The sequence below is a fragment of the Dromiciops gliroides genome, chromosome 4 (assembly GCF_019393635.1).
Source record: "Dromiciops gliroides isolate mDroGli1 chromosome 4, mDroGli1.pri, whole genome shotgun sequence".
NCBI classification, from domain to species: Eukaryota; Metazoa; Chordata; class Mammalia; order Microbiotheria; family Microbiotheriidae; genus Dromiciops; species Dromiciops gliroides.
The window spans coordinates 191021804-191038815 of NC_057864.1; the positions used below are offsets into that span (position 1 = coordinate 191021804).

At 46.4% G+C, this 17012-nt stretch overlaps 2 protein-coding genes across 3 annotated transcripts; both read left to right on the plus strand.

Moving 5' to 3' along the window:
* The first annotated feature begins 1057 nt into the window (after positions 1–1057).
* HEXIM1 (HEXIM P-TEFb complex subunit 1) lies at positions 1058–3297 on the plus strand. The gene has a single exon (XM_044004352.1). The coding sequence runs from the start codon at positions 1809–1811 to the stop codon at positions 2883–2885; it is 1077 nt and encodes a 358-aa protein (XP_043860287.1). The 5' UTR covers positions 1058–1808; the 3' UTR covers positions 2886–3297.
* Positions 3298–11343: 8046 nt separating this feature from the next.
* On the plus strand, positions 11344–16598 carry HEXIM2 (HEXIM P-TEFb complex subunit 2). Of its 2 annotated transcripts, XM_043999419.1 has the most exons (4): positions 11345–11461; positions 12313–12534; positions 13566–13695; positions 15244–16597. In XM_043999419.1, exons 3-4 carry the CDS (start codon positions 13681–13683, stop codon positions 16051–16053), a joined length of 825 nt encoding a protein of 274 aa, XP_043855354.1. In that variant the 5' UTR covers positions 11345–11461; positions 12313–12534; positions 13566–13680; the 3' UTR covers positions 16054–16597. The 2 variants fall into 2 exon arrangements, with proteins under 2 accessions (XP_043855355.1, XP_043855354.1); XM_043999420.1 differs by lacking the exon at positions 13566–13695 and having other exon boundaries at positions 11344–11461; positions 15244–16598.
* The last annotated feature ends 414 nt before the right edge of the window (positions 16599–17012 follow it).

Genomic DNA, 17012 nt, shown 5'->3' on the forward strand with positions numbered 1-17012 from the left:
CACACCCACACCCACCCCGCGGGGAGCAGGGCCCCGGGCGCGGGGGAGGTCGGGGGGGGGGGGGAGCGTGGAAGAGGCTTCTGGAAGGCAGGGAGCCAGAGATGGCGCTAGAACCGGAAGCGAACCACAATTCCCTCTTCCTTCGTCACGGCCAAGACTCTTAGGCCAGCACTCCTTCCCACTCTTCTGTAGGCCTCTGGAAGAATCCAAGAGGCCATGAGGCTCGAACCCGTGGCAAAGAAACGCCGTCTTCCACTCCAGCCTAGGCCGAGGCTGGGCTGCGACAGCTGCCCTGTGCCTTTAAGCCGGTACTCCTTTCTTCTTGATTTGTTTACGTCTCCTTTCGCCCTTCCGGGTCTCGGAGTGTATTTTAGGTATCCCTTCGCAAATGGCGCTCCCAAGCTCACTTTTTTGGTAAAACCCAATATCGTCAGTCCCTCGGGCTCTGACTCGGATCTGGACACGGATCCTGATCCTATGCTCAACTACCTTGGGCTAATACCTTTCTGTATAGGGTTCAAGAACGGATTATAGTCGGGGACTATTTTTTGGAATGAACCATTTTGCCTTTAGTACAAGGAACATTGACGAGCCTCAGAATTGTCTCACGAGGGATAATATTTCACAATATCCTTTAAAATGTATCTTTCTTGAAAAATTACAGTACACGCCTCATTTAGAGCTGGCGAGTCTTCTCCTACTCTTTAAACACCTTGGTATCGTCCAGAACCCGCCCTAATCTCCCTGAGATTGGCTAGCCTCGCTCCGCTCATCTCGTTCACTATGTCCTATGGCAGTGCACGTTTCGGTCGCACCGATCCGGCGGTCGAGGGGGCGGGGCTGGGAGGCAACCCCCGCGTGCCTGGCGATTGGCTGATCCGGTCAACGCATGGGGACGCTAGTCCCAAGAGACAGTGAACTACGAGTCCCGGCGTGCCGCGGTAGAGTCTGCTGTGCGCTTGCGCGGAGGCGGGGCAGACTGGCCCCTTTATATAAGGCAGCACAGAGAGCTGGGAGGCAGCAGTTGGAAGTTGGCAGGTGAAGGGAGCAGGTTGGGAGGGGGAAAAGTAAAGGAGGAGGCGGAAGCAGTGCTGTCGGAAGGGGGTGGGGGAAAGGAGGAGGAGGAGGCGGAGGAGGAGGAGAGCTTAGAGCAGAGCGCCGAGCCAAGGCGGAGATGAGTTTGTCCGTCCTCGGCTGAGGCTCCGGCCGGGGCCAGGGAGCGGGGAAGCAGGGGCCGGAGCGACACCCGTGGAAGTGGGAGGAAGTGGTCGGAAGTGGTCCTGGGACTTTAACCCCTTGTGGGCTCTGCGGCAGGGGATTTAACCCTTTACGGACCCGGGCCCTAGCAGGCGCGTCATCTGGTGGCATTAACCCTTTCGGGGCTGGGTTCTTTAACCCTTTGGACTTTTCACCGTGCTGCTTCTGCTACTCTCGCTGGCTTTGCCCCCAACTCAGTTGGGGGAAGGACTGGGGGGGGGGGGCCCTGAGGCGAGCCCTCCCCCAACACACCCGCATACAAATTGTTTTTGGTGCTGCAGACCTTGAGCCCCGCCAGCTAGCCCGCCCGCCTATCTAGTGGGTGCTTAACCCTTTGCTGACCCAGAAGCGCCCTTTCCAAGTTTGGAGTGGAGTTTGTAGGCGGAAGGTTTGACAATCGAAGACATCCGTCCATCCGTGCTGCCGGCGTTCAAGGAAAGACTCGCGGGACATTTAAAAAGACTTTTTTTTCCTTTTAAAAGAGAAAAGAAAGGACTTTGTGGCTACAAAAAATTACTTCCAACTCTCCCAGAAGAGGACTCCGTCCAGTCATGGCCGAGCCATTTCTGTCTCAGTGTCAGCAGCAGCAACAGACTTCTCAAACTTCTTCCAACTGTACAGGTGCTATGGGCAGAGCGGAGCGTTATACCGAGCCCCCCGGGGAGGACTGTAGGTGGCAATCGAGAGCTGCTCCTGAACTTGAGGAGATCCTTGAGAAAGAGGAGGGAGTGGGGAACCCAGCCCCAGCCTCCCCTCCCAGGGCTACTTTGGCGTGCCTAGACCCCGGCTGCCCAGAGGGGGGCGAGAAGGGTCAGAACCGCGACAATCTGACAGCTGTCGGGGCTGCTGCTGCACCACCGTTGGGTGAGGGGCAGAGGCCCGGAGCCCAACCCCCGCAGTCGTGCCAAGGTTATGGGGGCGACAAGTTTGCAGTTCCTGTCGGGGAGGAGGAGGAGGAGGAGGCCTGGCGGCAGCAGCAACAGCAAAGACAGCTGGGGAAGAAGAAACACAGGAGACGGCCTTCCAAGAAGAAGCGGCACTGGAAGCCTTATTACAAGCTGACCTGGGAGGAGAAAAAGAAATTCGACGAGAAGCAGAGCCAGCGGGCGTCCCGGGTTCGAGCCGAGATGTTCGCTAAAGGCCAGCCGGTCGCCCCCTACAATACGACCCAGTTCCTGATGGATGACCATGATCAGGAGGAGCCGGACCTCAAAACCGGCTTCTATTCCAAGCGGGCGGTGGCCAAGTCGGACGATACGAGTGACGAGGACTTCTTGGAGGAGGCAGGGGAGGAGGATGGGGGCAGTGATGGGATGGGGGGGGACGGAAGTGAATTTCTCCAACGGGACTTCTCCGAGACCTATGAACGGTACCATGCAGAGAGTCTCCAGAACATGAGCAAGCAGGAATTGATCAAAGAATATATGGAACTGGAGAAGTGTCTCTCTAGGATGGAAGACGAGAACAACCAGCTGCGGTTGGAGAGCAAGAAGTTTGGGGAGGACTCCCGGGTAAGAGAACTAGAGTTGGAGCTGGACAGGCTAAAAGCCGAGAATCTCCAGTTGTTGAAAGAGAACGAACTGCATAGACAGCAGGAGAGCGCGCCTCTTTCCAAGTTTGGAGACTAGTCAAACTTTTTGGGGGAGGGAAAAAAAGGGACTTTTTACGGTGATGGAATGTAACATTATATACATGTGTATATGACAGTGAAACCTTTTTATGACATAATCAAAAAGAAAAACCCCATGGCTTTGTATTGTTTTAAAATTTTAGCTATAATGTAGTGTTTTTTTTCCTGTTTAATTATGTGAATCTGAAGGGTTGCTTTTCTTGTTCTCCTTTTTAGAAGAGATGAATGTGTATTTTTTGGATGTAAGTAAATTTGACTCAAATTATAATGCATTTTTCTGTTTAACCAAAAGAAAAAAAGAAAAAGAAAAAAAGAAAAAACCCTCAAAACAGGGAGTTGTAAGGTGGCCAAATCTGAAAACCATTAAATCCATTCTATAGTTACAATAAATTTAATATTTATAAATGTAACATAGTTTCAGTGTGATTTCTAGAGATATCAAAATAATTTTCTCCGGGAGAGAATATTTTTTGGATTTATTTTGTGTTAATCCTGGGGTGTTAAGAAAAGGCATATTTGGTCAGTGATGCAAAAAACCCCAAACATATACAGCCTTAATGGGAGGTTCTCTAACTTATTTCCCCCTTTTTAGATTTTAAATGTTCAATACAATACATACACAGGCAAAATACCGCAATGTTAATTCTGTGCTTGCTTTCTAGTGCCTTGGTATTTTTTTCTGTGCTGGAAACTGCAAGATGTTTGGGGCAGCAGGAGGTGGCAGCAAGGTTTTGCATGTTTATAATTTCAGAGCCTGAAACTTAACTCTTTTTCCTAATAGCCTATTCAAAAAAACCTGCTGACACATACATGTAAACAAAATTTGGCAGTTAGCTAGAGTGAACAATTGACAGCCTCAATTTCATTGGTACAAGTTGGTTTTCAGCAATCTTACACCCTCCTGTGAGGCTGGATGGAGTTCCTGGAAGTGGTTGTTGGTAAACGATTTGTTTTTTAAGTGCTGGCTACAGTTAGATGAGATAAACTTGGGCTCTTTTTGTTGAGGGAAAATTGCATTTAAAAGAGGGAATGTCTATTTTGGGATTCCAAGAGCCTAATTGTTGAAAAGGGTGGCTGCTTACCGTGCAGAAACTACAGGTTTATGGATTACCTACCTTTTTCCCAATGTCAAACCATTATTATTATTATTAGGTTTTTTTGCTCTATGTGAATCCAGAGTAAAGGTGCTTAGATCCTTAGCAGGCAGTAGGAAATCTTAAATGCTCACAGTAGAGGTATTATCTTGATTCTCAGGAGAGCAGTAGCAGTTGATATTTCAAATGCCCTCCTCTTAATTCTCAGGATGATGATTCACTGTGGCAAAGTAATTTCTGCCCATACTGACTGAAAGCAATGTGAACATATCCCTTTATACCATATCTGGTTCAAAAAATCACAGCCAATCTAAACCCATATTATAAAATGGTAGCCATTTTAAATGTTGTCTAACTTGTCTTAAATGGTTTCCAATTTCCAGTGGAACCTAAGAGAAAAATCTAACAAGGTACTTAACTCTCTGATAGTTCTGATTAAGGGGATTCTGCAGATTAACATTAGGGGTTAAGACCCTAAACTCTGTCCTGACTGGAACATACTTTATTATGTAACAAGGGGGAAATTCAGAGTGTGAAAATAAAATACCAAAATGTATCTTTAGGGTAAAGGACCAGTCCAGGGAAATTACAACTGGTTAGAGTTGGACTAGAGACTCTCCTAAATACTGAGCTGGCCTCATTCTGACAGATGTTCCACTGGAAATATGTATTATCAGTTCTTCCTTTGGACTAAATGATATTAAAGGTTTATTTTGTTAAATAGTTTTCGCGTTTTCAATTCTCCTTCTAATATGACATCATACAGCAGCACCAGCAAACTGTTCTATGATGGAAGAATGACAACACTGCCCTCTGGCTTTGCATACAAAATAGTATTATTTTGTTTTTTAAGTTTGAGTGTTAACAGTTAACCTTTGGTCATAGGGCTTATACATGGAAAAAAGGCAGGTTGTTTAGATCTTATTTTGTCAGCACTGGTAGGATGAAGTCTTAAGGGATCTTGGAAAAAACTTTTTTGTTATTATTCATAATAAATCTTGTGGTCAACTTTTAGCAGAAATTTAACCGCTATATTTTAGAGTAGTTTTATCCATCACTCCAAACAACTTTCAAATGACTGCTTTTTCCTGAGTCATGCACTCTCCTTTAAGAATTTTGCTCTTGGAATGCCCTTATTTTACGGATAGGAAATGCAACCTTGAAATTTTTTGTATTATCATTTTTAATGTCCCTATCCAAGATACAAGTACCTAACAAACTTTCTACGAGGTTAGGGGCTATATAAAACATTTAACTGGTCAATAGCATTCTTGACAGGGAGACAATGAGTCAACTTATCTGTTCTAACAGGAGATTGCACAAATAAATCCACAAATGATCCTCAAATCCATTCTAATTAATAACAATAACCCTTGCCATTTTTCTTTTGGTAGAACTGATCAATAGGACATATTTAAGGTAGAAATTCCAGATTTTTCCCTTCCCTTAGAACAGTGTTATCACAAAAATATGGTCCAAGGACCACATATATGATCCCAGGGGATCCCTGAAAGACCCTTTCTGGAGAGTGGTTAAAACTTTTCATGACTTTTATTTGCCTATCAAAATACTCCCTTTTCCAACTGCTTATCAGCTTGAGGTTAGATTTTCTTCATATACTTTAATCAAAACAATATTATAACAGACTGGAAAAGCAGATAAGAATCCAAATGTCTTCTATTTAGTCAGGCACTGAGATTTGCAAAAATATGTAAAAGAATGCCATTTTCTAATTTTGTGAACTATTTTCATAAAATGTTATTTGTTAACATGCAATGGGTTATTTTAAATTATCATTTAAAAATTGTTTTGATTTCTAATAAACAATAAATATAACCCACATAAAAGCTTGTTGAGATCCTTGACAATTTTTAAGAGTGTAAAGGGATTCTGAAGTCAAGCTTGAAAACTGCTGCATATCAGAAAAGGCCTATTTAACTTTTTGGTGACTATCAAATAGGGAAAGGAATACTCAGGTTTGGCTAAGTTGTACCCTAAATACTCAATGGTACTTCTACTTCTGAACCAAGCCAGGCAATTCTGGGCGAGGCTATATAATTCAGAGATTCTCCAATGACTAGCTTGCACCTTGCCCATTTCATACATTCTTCTGAGTCACAGTTTCATTTGGTTATAGTGGATTGTGATTGTTCTTAAAGGGGAGGAATCATGGTAAGAGTATATTGTATCCAAAATATATAGGGATTGGACCAAGAACCATTCCCCTAGAACAAAAAGAAAATTGTCAATTAAAAATGACCACAAGAGGGGGCGGCTAGGTGGCGCAGTGGATAGAGCACCGGCCCTGGATTCAGGAGTACCTGAGTTCAAATCCGGCCTCAGACACTTGACACTTACTAGCTATGTGACCCTGGGCAAGTCACTTAACCCCCATTGCCCCACCACAAAAAAGAAAAAGAAAAAAAATGACCACAAGAAAACATACTCCAAAATAACTAGTAGTTGAGAAAGGAGAATTTAAATATCTGAGATTTCACCTCATTTAAGAACCAGTGGAGAAAATGACAAGTACACTAACAACACTGTTGATGATGTATTGTTGCAGAAGAGTGCAGTATTAGTCCAACTATTCTGGATACCAGTTTGGAATTATGCAAGAAAAGTGACTAAACTGTCCAAACCCTTTGGCCCTGCTACAGAGAATATACCCAGGGAAGTAAAATTAAACAAACAAAAAAAGATGCAATATACAGGATGTCCCAAAAATTGGTGCAGTTTTAAGTTCTAACAGCTTAAAACTGCACTAAGACTTTGGGACACATTGTAACAAAATAAACAGCACTTTTGGTGAAAATTACTAGAAAAAAAACCCTATGCAATAGGAAGGTAACAGACTCTTGTGTACTAAAAAAAAAAAGGCATAAAATAAATATAAGAATGTCAGAGAAATGTGAGATTTGAAGTGAAATTAGCAGAACTAAAAATATTCCCTGCAAATAAGATCTCTAAGAGGAAGTTAAACAATGGAAGTATAATAAAACATCTTTCCACTATCACAGCAGAAAAATAGGGGATGACTAGAACTAAATATTGTATACATTGCCAGTATCTTTTGATTTTCTGTCACAAGATAAGGTTCAAAGAAGGGGGTAGGGGGCAGCTAGGTGGTGTAGTGGCCTTGGATTCAGGAGGATCTGAGTTCAAATCCTACCCCAGACACTCGACATTTAACTAGCTGTATGACCCCAAGCAAATCACTTAACCCTCATTGCTCGCCCCTCCCCCCCAAAAGAAGAAGGGGATGGGCTTGGAAATGGCTGATTTAAAGACAAAAAAAAGTATCTAAGACCTTTTTAACAAATTTATCATTGTAATGAGTCTTCTGACCAGGTTGTAGCCCTGGCTATACCACTTACCACCATAAGTTTCATTTGTCAAATGGTTACCTAGGCCATAAATTTGTCAGATTCTAAGGTAACAAATGCTTTCACCTCCTGTGGTGTTTATAGTTTTCTAAGGGAGTATTATCATTAATATTAGAATTTGAAAAGAGATCCTTGAATGCAATAGAAAACATTTACTAGGGGCAGCTAGGTGGTGCAGTGGATAGAACACCAGCCTTGGATTCAGGAGGATTTGAGTTCAAATCCGACCTCAGACACTTAACACTTAATAGCTGTGTGACCCTGGGCAAGTCATTTAACCCCAATTGCCTCACCAAAAAAGAAAAAAAGAAAAAAGAAAGAAAACATTTACTCTCTGGGTTCCTTCTGGGCTTAGGGCTTTGATTTCAACTAAGTATTTCCTCCAAACAAGATTTTTCAAATATTCCCTTGCCTGAAGGACTAGTAAAAAAAAAGCCAAAAAAGGGGGCCGGGAGGCTCAGAGAAAAGGTAGGGAGGTAGGGAATATCAAGAGGATTAGAAAACTCACAAGTAGTTGACCACATTTTTTTTTTTTTGCAGGGCAATGAGGGTTAAGTGACTTGCCCAGGATCAAACAGCTAGTAAGTGTCAAGTGTCTGTATTTGAACTCAGGTCCTCCTGAATCCAGGGCCAGAGCTTTATCCACTGTGCTACCTAGCTGCCCCCTAGTTGACCACATTTAATCAGATTTGAGTTCAATCACCATGAATCCCTAATCCCTTCATGAGGCTAGAGATCCAAGTGTGGTGACACTTGGTTTTCCTTAAAATGGGATATATAGAACAGAGTATCTGGCAGAATAGATTATATAGAAAGGGGCTCTTAGCCTGGAATCCACTGATTTCAGGGGATCCATGAACATGGATGGATACATCTTCACTAAACTATAATTGAAATTTAGCAATTTCCTTCAATTATTAACTTTAAAAAGCATATTATTCTGAGGAGTCTATAGATTTCACCCGACTACCAAATGGTTCATGATATAAAAAAAAAAGATCAGAACCCTGGTCTAGAAGGCAGTTAATTCAATCTTGGCCAGTTGTGTTGAATACTGGAGAGCTGGCCTTCCCAGTCTGCTTATGGTAGAAACAAAAGCACGATAGAGGTGAGATGGAGAATCATTTTGACATATCATTAATTTTAGCTGTTAATTTGCTCTTGAATAGCATTTTTCCCCCAAGGGAAGGGTTTGTTTCATTATGGTAAATGTTGCAGCAAGTACCTTTTGGTGGGCATCAAGAAGAATAATCATAATTTTCTAATAAACTTTCTGAATGTCAACAAAATCTGCTGGAGTTGTTACGAAATTGTATGGTCAAGCATTTTAATACAAGTATGATTCCCTCTAGAGAGAAAAGACCAATAGCAATATTAAATTTAAAAATATTTAAGGGGAAAAGAGGAATAAATTAAGGAATTTTTCTTATCTAGTTCTAGGTATTAGATGTTAAAAAGTTCTGGGTCTGCAGTGAGCATAAAATATACTTAAAGATAACACCAGAGCATTAGAGGGCTCCAAACACTTTCATCTGAGTAAAACTAATGAAGACAACATCAATTGCTCACTAGGACTTTTCCATTTACAACTGGTTAGAGTAGGAAATCAATAATGACTTTGGAAGTCTGCTTTTAATACACAACACTGAAAATCCTGTTCAAACCTGGAACCTCATTTTGGGATTAGAAGAAAAGCAAGATAGTTCCAAACTCACTAGTATGGGATAGTCATCAACACTTAGTAAACCACAAAGCCTTGGGATAATTTTGTAGGAGATTTGGGGGGCTTGGGGGACAGGAGCATGAGGAATCATAAGGAAAGCAAATATGGAACAAAGAAATGTTAAGTGGTAGAACCAAATTGTTCTTTACTACCCATCTTGATGCTGAAGAGGATTTGGGGGTTAGGGGGAGGGGCAGGTGTGGAATTCAATCTTTTTGCCACTGACCAATATATTCTATTTACAAGTAGCCACAGGGTTATAAGACCTAGTCATAAAGTAAAGGGCAAGATCCACAGGACTTAATGGCAATTACTGTCTAACACCAATGCTAGACTGAGCTTCTGATATTGCCATGCCACTTTCTCGAAGCAGATTACTGAACTGTCCTGAATGACCTTTGTATAATACATAAAACCCCCTAAAATAATGGAACACTGGGTGAACATTAAACTTAGCAACCAAATAAGCAGTTTAGCCTCATCTTCTATATTTGGCACCTAGCCAAACTTAAGTCATAGAACAGATAGAACCTGGAGTTCCTAACTAGTACCAAGCTCTGTCCATTAAAAAAAAAAATCATCCTAAAGGGGCAGTTAGGTGGTGCAGTGGATAAAGCACCGGCCCTGGATTCAGGAGGACCTGAGTTCAAATCTGGCCAGACACTTGACACTTACTAGCTGTGTGACCCTGAGCAAGTCACTTAACCCCCATTGCCCTGAAAAAAAAATCATCCTAGTTTTCCTACTGAGGTTCTGAACAGCTTACGAGTTGACCTTAAATGAAGTCATATGGACTTCATTCCTAAAATGATCAATAAATGTTGCTACCCAGTATGTGTGCATATAGGTTGCAAAGTCAAATACAATGGTCATCCTTTGCCCAAATCACGAATTACTGACCACCTATACAAATGATTTGTAAAGGAATTTCTTAGCTCTAAAATTTCCAATGCCGTAGAATCTTTTCCTAATACACAATTTTACCCTGACATCTACAAACTGTTACTTAAGGGAGAGCTAATTGAGAGTTTAATTCAAAGGTATTGCTCTCTATTTAGTGGGGTGGTTGTTCCAAATCTGGATTAAAATACAAATCTTGTTATTATTCTGCTTTTGTGGTTATGTTACAAGTCTTCCTTAAGAAACAATTTTAGAAGATAGAAAAATGGCTAAGATTAGAGCCACCACCACCACCACCACCCATCTCAAAAAAAATTCTTTACTTGAAAAGGTACCATTAATAATAGGAGCTATAAGCTTCAGTTCTGAGATCATTTAGGTTACTTGAGTATCAAAGCCACTGGAATGATTAGATTCTGATTATTCCTGATAATGAGAATTGAACAGAGCACTACAGGCTTATCAGGCAGTATGAGTCTCAATTCTAGCACTATTCATACATCATTCATCCAGAAAATCTTTCCCACTGTCAGATTCCAACTTGGCATCAAATTAACTCTAACTTTTAAAATAAATAACCTGTTATTTTAGAACATCAAATATTAGAGCTTTCTCTGTGCCTGGCTTTTAAGATAATCTCTGCTTCTGCTAGTGATGCCATATCAAAGCTTTACTCTTTAGGCAGATGATGCAGTAGCAATACAATTTAAGCGGGGAGGGGGAGAGAGAAGACTGAAGGTAAGGTTTATCATGCAGTTGCCACAGAGAAGAGATCAAAATTCTATTCTCCCTTATGTGGCAGCAAAGGCTGGATTGAGATCACGAAAGCAAGAGATCACTCCAGTGACATAAATGCCGGGTAAAAAGCTCCTAACAATGAAACCGATGCCACAAAATACTTCCCAACCCACAACCCTACACCTTGTTTGGTAAAGCATAATTCTTTAATTGTAGAACTTTGCGTAGACTGGATTGAAATAAGTAATTTTCTTTCCCCACCCCCACCCCTACCCCCTACTCCTAAACATTTCTCGAAGGGCTTTGGGTCAAACGTTACGCTCGGATTTCAAAATGCAAACAGATGTCCTATTGGCCTAAGAAAACGGACAGCTACGTTTCATTTCTTAGACGTGCCGGAGCTGGGTATTTGCTTTTTCTCCCCAGTATTAAAAAGGGGCACAGAACCCCCTCCCCGACTTCACTTGTGGTTACGTGGGTGGATGTCAATTTGGGAAAGGAGGGTATGAAGAAATCAAACTTCAGGGTCCTCCCCTACCCCTCCACCTCCCCGCCTCGGCTGGTTCTAGGCAGAAGTGGGGGGAACTATGTTCTGAGAAAGCGGGGGCTGGACGGCGATGGAGGGGGTGGGGTGGGGATCCTGGCCAGAGCGCGCTTGGAGATCCCCCAAGCATTGAGTTCCAGAAGGTTTCCAACCGCCCCACCCCTTGGCTGGCTCCAGGAGGGTTTCGTGGTAGGGAGGCAGCTGCACTGGGCTGGCGGGCGGGGCCGGGGCCTGGGCGAGGGGCTGCCCCCGGGGACCCTCCCCAGGCCGCTAGGCCCGTCTTTGAGGCCCGGGGGAGAGCTGCGAGGGTTGGGGGCCCGACCACGCCCCTTCCCCCCGCTGCCCCGCTCCGGCTCCGAGTCCTCTCCGAGGCTCTCGGGTCAATCGGAGGGGGCTCAGGGAGGCCCAGGGCTCCGTGAGAGGAGAGGCCGCAGGCCCGGCCCTTCCCGGGGGTCGGTCCTAGTTCTCCACCCCCTCCTCTCTGCCCCAGGGGGCCGCTCCCCGCCGTCCCCCGGAGCAGCCCCCACTTGGCCAGGCTTCTCCCCGCGCCCGGCCCGCCCCCCACGGGGGTCCTCTCACAGCGCAGCGACTCCCTCCGCTACCTCCTCCCAGCCCAAAATGGCGGCGGCCCCGGACTCTTCATCGCCCGCCTTCCCGGCCTCCTCCCTTCCCTCCCCTTCCCCTCCCCTCCCCTCCCCTCCCTCCCGGGCCGCGGATTCCTCCGCGTGCGCATGCGCCCAGACGCGGCGGGCCGGTCGGCTTTCTACCCTTTCGCTTCCCACCCCCATCCCACTTTCGGATCTATTTCCAGCCCAGGGACGCTTTACTCCATCGATAGGCTCTTGAACAGGGCTGGGGAAATGGTGTTCCCGCCTTCGATTCGTCACCAGCGAATGGTGACAGGGATGGCCAAAGCGACGGGTGCTCTTGACCAATTAGACACCCAGAGGCGTTGTGCTCGAACTGAACCTGCTGGGTTTTGGAGTCCATAGGGCGTGGCTGTGGAAGTGAACGGGATTCTGTTCCTTTTTTCTTGACAGAAGAAACTACAATCCCCAGCAGGCATCGCGGTTCACGGTCTTCTTACCCACCCCCACCCACTCCACCCCCGCTCCCCGACGTCCTCGTGCGCTTGCGGCTTGCTGGAGCTGTTGCTGAAGCCGCTTCAAGACACAGGGCTTAGGCAATAGGAATTGCAGACAAGAGGCTGCCGCGCAGACATAAAGCCGTTGTCGTGCGTGGCAGCCCTTGGCAACAAATAGGTCAGTTTACGTTCCCAAAGCTCTCATCTCCAACCATCTTGTCATCCTGTAGAATTAAGCCTCACCGTCCCCTTTCAGGAGATTGGGTATTTGGGGGAATGCAGCTACCAAACGCACGGGGTTCTGGCTCCGGAGTTCGGTCTCCAGCTTCTCCTCCCCGTTCTCCTCTCCACTTCCGGTGCCATGGGCCAAGAGGGGAGCAGGGCCCGGCCCTTGCAGGCGCAGAAGGAGAGGCCCAGCTTACGGGAGAAGGTGGCTTCAGCTTCCGCCCCCCACAATCATTTAAAGCCGGGCTCCGCGATTACTGAGGAGAGCTGCCCCTTTAGCCGTGGGGCGTTGCTCCTGGTCCTCGGACCCCACACTTGCAGCCAGGCTTTGGCCTCGGCTAACAATCTTACATTCCTCTCATCTTGGCTCCATCTTGCTCTCATGATTAGTGCTCCTCCCCTGTGCTTAGTAGACCCCTCCGTCTGAATTACCACCCACCCTCCAGCCAGCTTCCTTGCCCTTTCTAAGTCCTAGCGGGGTAACGGGGCTGTCCGGCCCATGTCTCTGCCAGTTCTTCCCTGCCTTTGTTTAAACAGTGGGCAGATGGAGAAGTGTCCTGTTAGTTTGAGAGTGAACCCGGGGGCCGGTCCCTCGGTTCTCTTGCTTGTGGCAGATACCCCCTCTTTACCCCACCCCCCCAAGTCTTTAGTGTCCTGCAACCAGAGGCTTAGAAGTGCTGGACCCTGGTGTAGGGGGCCCAGGGGGAGGGAGGATTCGTTTGGGGAGAAATCAGGCTTCTGAGCCCAGTTCAGGTTTGACCCTTCCTGCCCTCTGGTTGTGGGAGGGAACTGGGGAATAGGATGACTTCTCTTAGGCCCTAGATCAGCCTTATCCCCTTTGTGCTCCCCTTCTCTTCAGGCTTTACCTGCCACAAAATGGCTTCCCTTCCCGTTGCTCCAGGAGTCCCAGGAGGAGACTGAGAAAAATCCCCCCCCCCCCCCAGGTTAGGGACAAGGCTTTTGTTTTGTTCCCTTTTACTGCAGGGCCCCTTGTAGAGACGCTTCTGTTGTCAGTTTTGAGACAAAGGAGAGACAGCCTCCCCACCCCCCACCCCCCCCAACCTCCTGGAAGAAGGCGCCTTCCTGCACCTGTGCTAACATGGAGGCGACCAAGGTAAGCCTGCCTCCTTGGCTGGGAACGACCTAGACCCGAGCCCTGACCTTGAATGTCTGGAAGGGGCAGACACTTGGGTGATGTGGATGGAGAGCATGCCCAGAGCACAACTCTCAGGCCTGGTGATGTGTGAAAAATGGTAGACCTATCACCCGCCTTTGTAGAGGCTGGGGACCAAATCCCATAGCAGAGCTGTCTCTGAAGTTTGTTTTGGATTTGAGGAGAGTTAACTAGAGATCTGGGTTTGAGACCAGACTGTGTGCCACTTATTGTCATTGTGACCTTGTATAAGTCACAGCCACTGTGAGCTTCAGTTTCCTCCTCTGTAAAATGAGGAATTTAGAATCTGATCTCAGAAGGTCACCTGTGTCTCTGATGTTCTACAGTTCCCCTCTTCCTGGGCCCTCCCCATCCCCTTGTAGAAGTTCCCAGAGCTAAGTTATCTCCTGATCGGAATCCCCCCCTCTTCTCACCACATACACTTTCTCCCAGCCCACCCAGGGTTCATATTTAATCTCCACTTTTTGGTGGAGGTCTTGGAAGACGGGGAAAAAATGCCACAGTAGGTCATTTGGAGGTGCGAGGCCAGCTTGAAGTGAAGTGGCTAATTCAGCATAGGAACTCCTGTCTGGAGGGCTTGGGAAGAAGTGCTGCCTTAATGTACCCTGCCTGACTTGCTTTCCCCAGCTGTCATTTGGAGGGGAACCCCTTTGATAGAGACAGGGTCTGTCCCTCTGAGTTCTTTTCTCTTGTGCATGTGAGCCAGTAATTAATATGTTGCAGAGAGCCCCATGACATCCCCACACCCCCACATCCCCTTAACCTGTCCTTCTGCAATAGCTCCCCTTCAGCAACCTTAAGGACAAATATAAACCCTTCACCAAGAGAGACACACCTCTCAGCATATTTTCACAGGTAGAGGCCTGCACACACAAAATAATGTCTATGTTGTATATACAAACACAGTGCATACATATTGTGAATATCCTCATATGTCTCTTCTCTGTTCACTGCCATGCAGTCCACATCCCTGTACACATTCTCTTCACAGCAGCAGAAATGAGGGTGTGCCCCCTCATTTGACAGACTCAGACTCAGCTGAATAGATGGCTTCCTAGTCTCTCAAACCCACAAAATCCCCAGCTTCATTATTTGTTTTCCCTCTCTCCATCCTGGCTGTCACCACTACCCACTGAGGAGGATTTTACTGCAGAATCACCCTTCTTAAAGAAAATAAACATCTGTCTTCAGCCAGCCAAATTCATCTTTTTCTACCCCCAAATAGAATTGCATAGAAAGGACAAGGACTGTCCAGTATTGATTGCAGGCAGGAGCCTGCTGCCCGATTTCTTTTTTGTTCTCTTGCTTTATTTCTTTTTACAGATTTGTATGCATGTTTGTGTCCCTATTCCTTTTGGATAACACTTGCAGATTCTGGATGCCCCCTTCCAATTCTGTAGTCTTTTCCTATCCTAGGGTCACAGAGCAGTCACTGGTTTCTAATTGTCCAATATCTCACAATTCCCTTTCTTTTCTCCTCAATCTTAGAACTCTGAGATGCCTTCTAGCCCCAGTGCCCCGCCTGAGCTGTCTGACACTGGGAGCTATAGGCCCCTGACCCTGGGGATGGACAGCCCATTGGAGTGGAAGGAGCCAGCAAAGACCAACAACGGCAGCAGTGAAGAGAATGGGACATCCCAGCCTGAGAGCCCATGTTGTGGCTCAGCCGAGGCACTGGGTCGGAGGAAGCATAGGAGGCGGTCCTCAAAACGCAAAAGGCATGGCTGGAAGCCATATCTGGAGCTGAGCTGGGCAGAGAAACAGCAGCGAGATGAGCAACAAAGCCAGAGGGCTTCCAGGGTTCGAGAGGAGATGTTTGCCAAGGGCCAGGCTGTGGCACCCTACAATACCACTCAGTTCCTGATGGATGACCATGATCAGGAGGAACCAGACCTGGGTAACCCCCAGGGGGTGCCCCACCAGGGTTCTGGATGGGAAGAGGAAGAGGAAGGTGGGGGAGCTGGGGACATGGATGGTCGAGGGAAGGCCCAGGGTGAATTCCTCCAGAGAGACTTCTCAGAAGCCTATGAGCACTACCATGTAGAGAGTCTCCAGGGCCGAAGTAAGCAAGAACTGGTACGGGACTATTTAGAGCTGGAGAAACGGCTCTCTCGGGCTGAGGAGGAGACTCGGAGGCTGCAACAGCAGCGAAGCCCCCCGGCTCCTCACCCCTGTGACCGGGCCCAGGAACTGGCTGATGAAGTGGAACGACTGAAGACGGAGAACCAGAGGCTTCGGCGGGAGAATGAAATGTGGGGTCGAGAGGGCAACAGCCCTAGGGAGGATCTGGGTACCTAGGGGAGCCCTTTCCTAACCTCTCCCCAGCCCCCCAAGGTAGGACATCAGAGGCCTTCCAGCAAATGGGGGAGGGTGGGGCATTCTTTCTCTACTCATTTCACCTGCCCACCACTGTATCCGAGGAGAGTGGCACCATCTGTGTCCTTGGCTCTCACTCTGGGACTCAAGGCCCAGCTCTGGACAGAGACCACTAGAAGCAAAGCTCCAGGTTTGAAGTTCCCTTTCTTCCTCCAGCATGATGCCCCAGAATAGAAGCTCCCTGAGGATAAGTTGCATTTGTTTTCTTGCTGTCCCTTGTTTTATTCTTTCTTTGGTAAAATTAAAATATCTTTATGAGGGCAAAGGGGAATTGCACCATAAAGTCTAGAAGGACCCACCAGATACTTTGGGTCATTGGGTTGGTGCCCTATCTCCTGCATTGGAAGGAGCACAGTGTGAAAGACTAGACCCAACTTGCCAGCCCTCCAGGTGGGATGAGAATTAATCAGCTGGGTGATGGGGCTTTCTTTGAGTTAATGGATACTGGGGTTAAGAGTTAAAAGACTTATTAAAAGGAACTTAGGACCATTATCATTTATTCACATCCTAAGATAGAACAGTAACCTCTCTTAGGTGATGGAGAGAAGCCCAGATAATGCCTGCTCTATCTCATTCCCCTACCTCTATTGTTCCTTCAAGAAAATGGAACTGGGGGCAGCTAAGTGTCAAAGTGAATAAAGCACCGGCCCTAGATTCAAGAGGACCTGAGTTCAAATGCGGCCTCAGACACTTGGCAATTACTAGCTGTGTGACCCTGGACAAGTTACTTAACCCTCATTGCCCCACAAAAAATAAAGAAAAGGAAAAATGAATTAAAATGGAGCTGACATCAGAGCCCTTGCACTAAGCAATAACAACATGATGGGGCTAGCTAATATTTCTTTTCTTTTTTTTTTTTCAGGGCAATGGGGGTTAAGTGA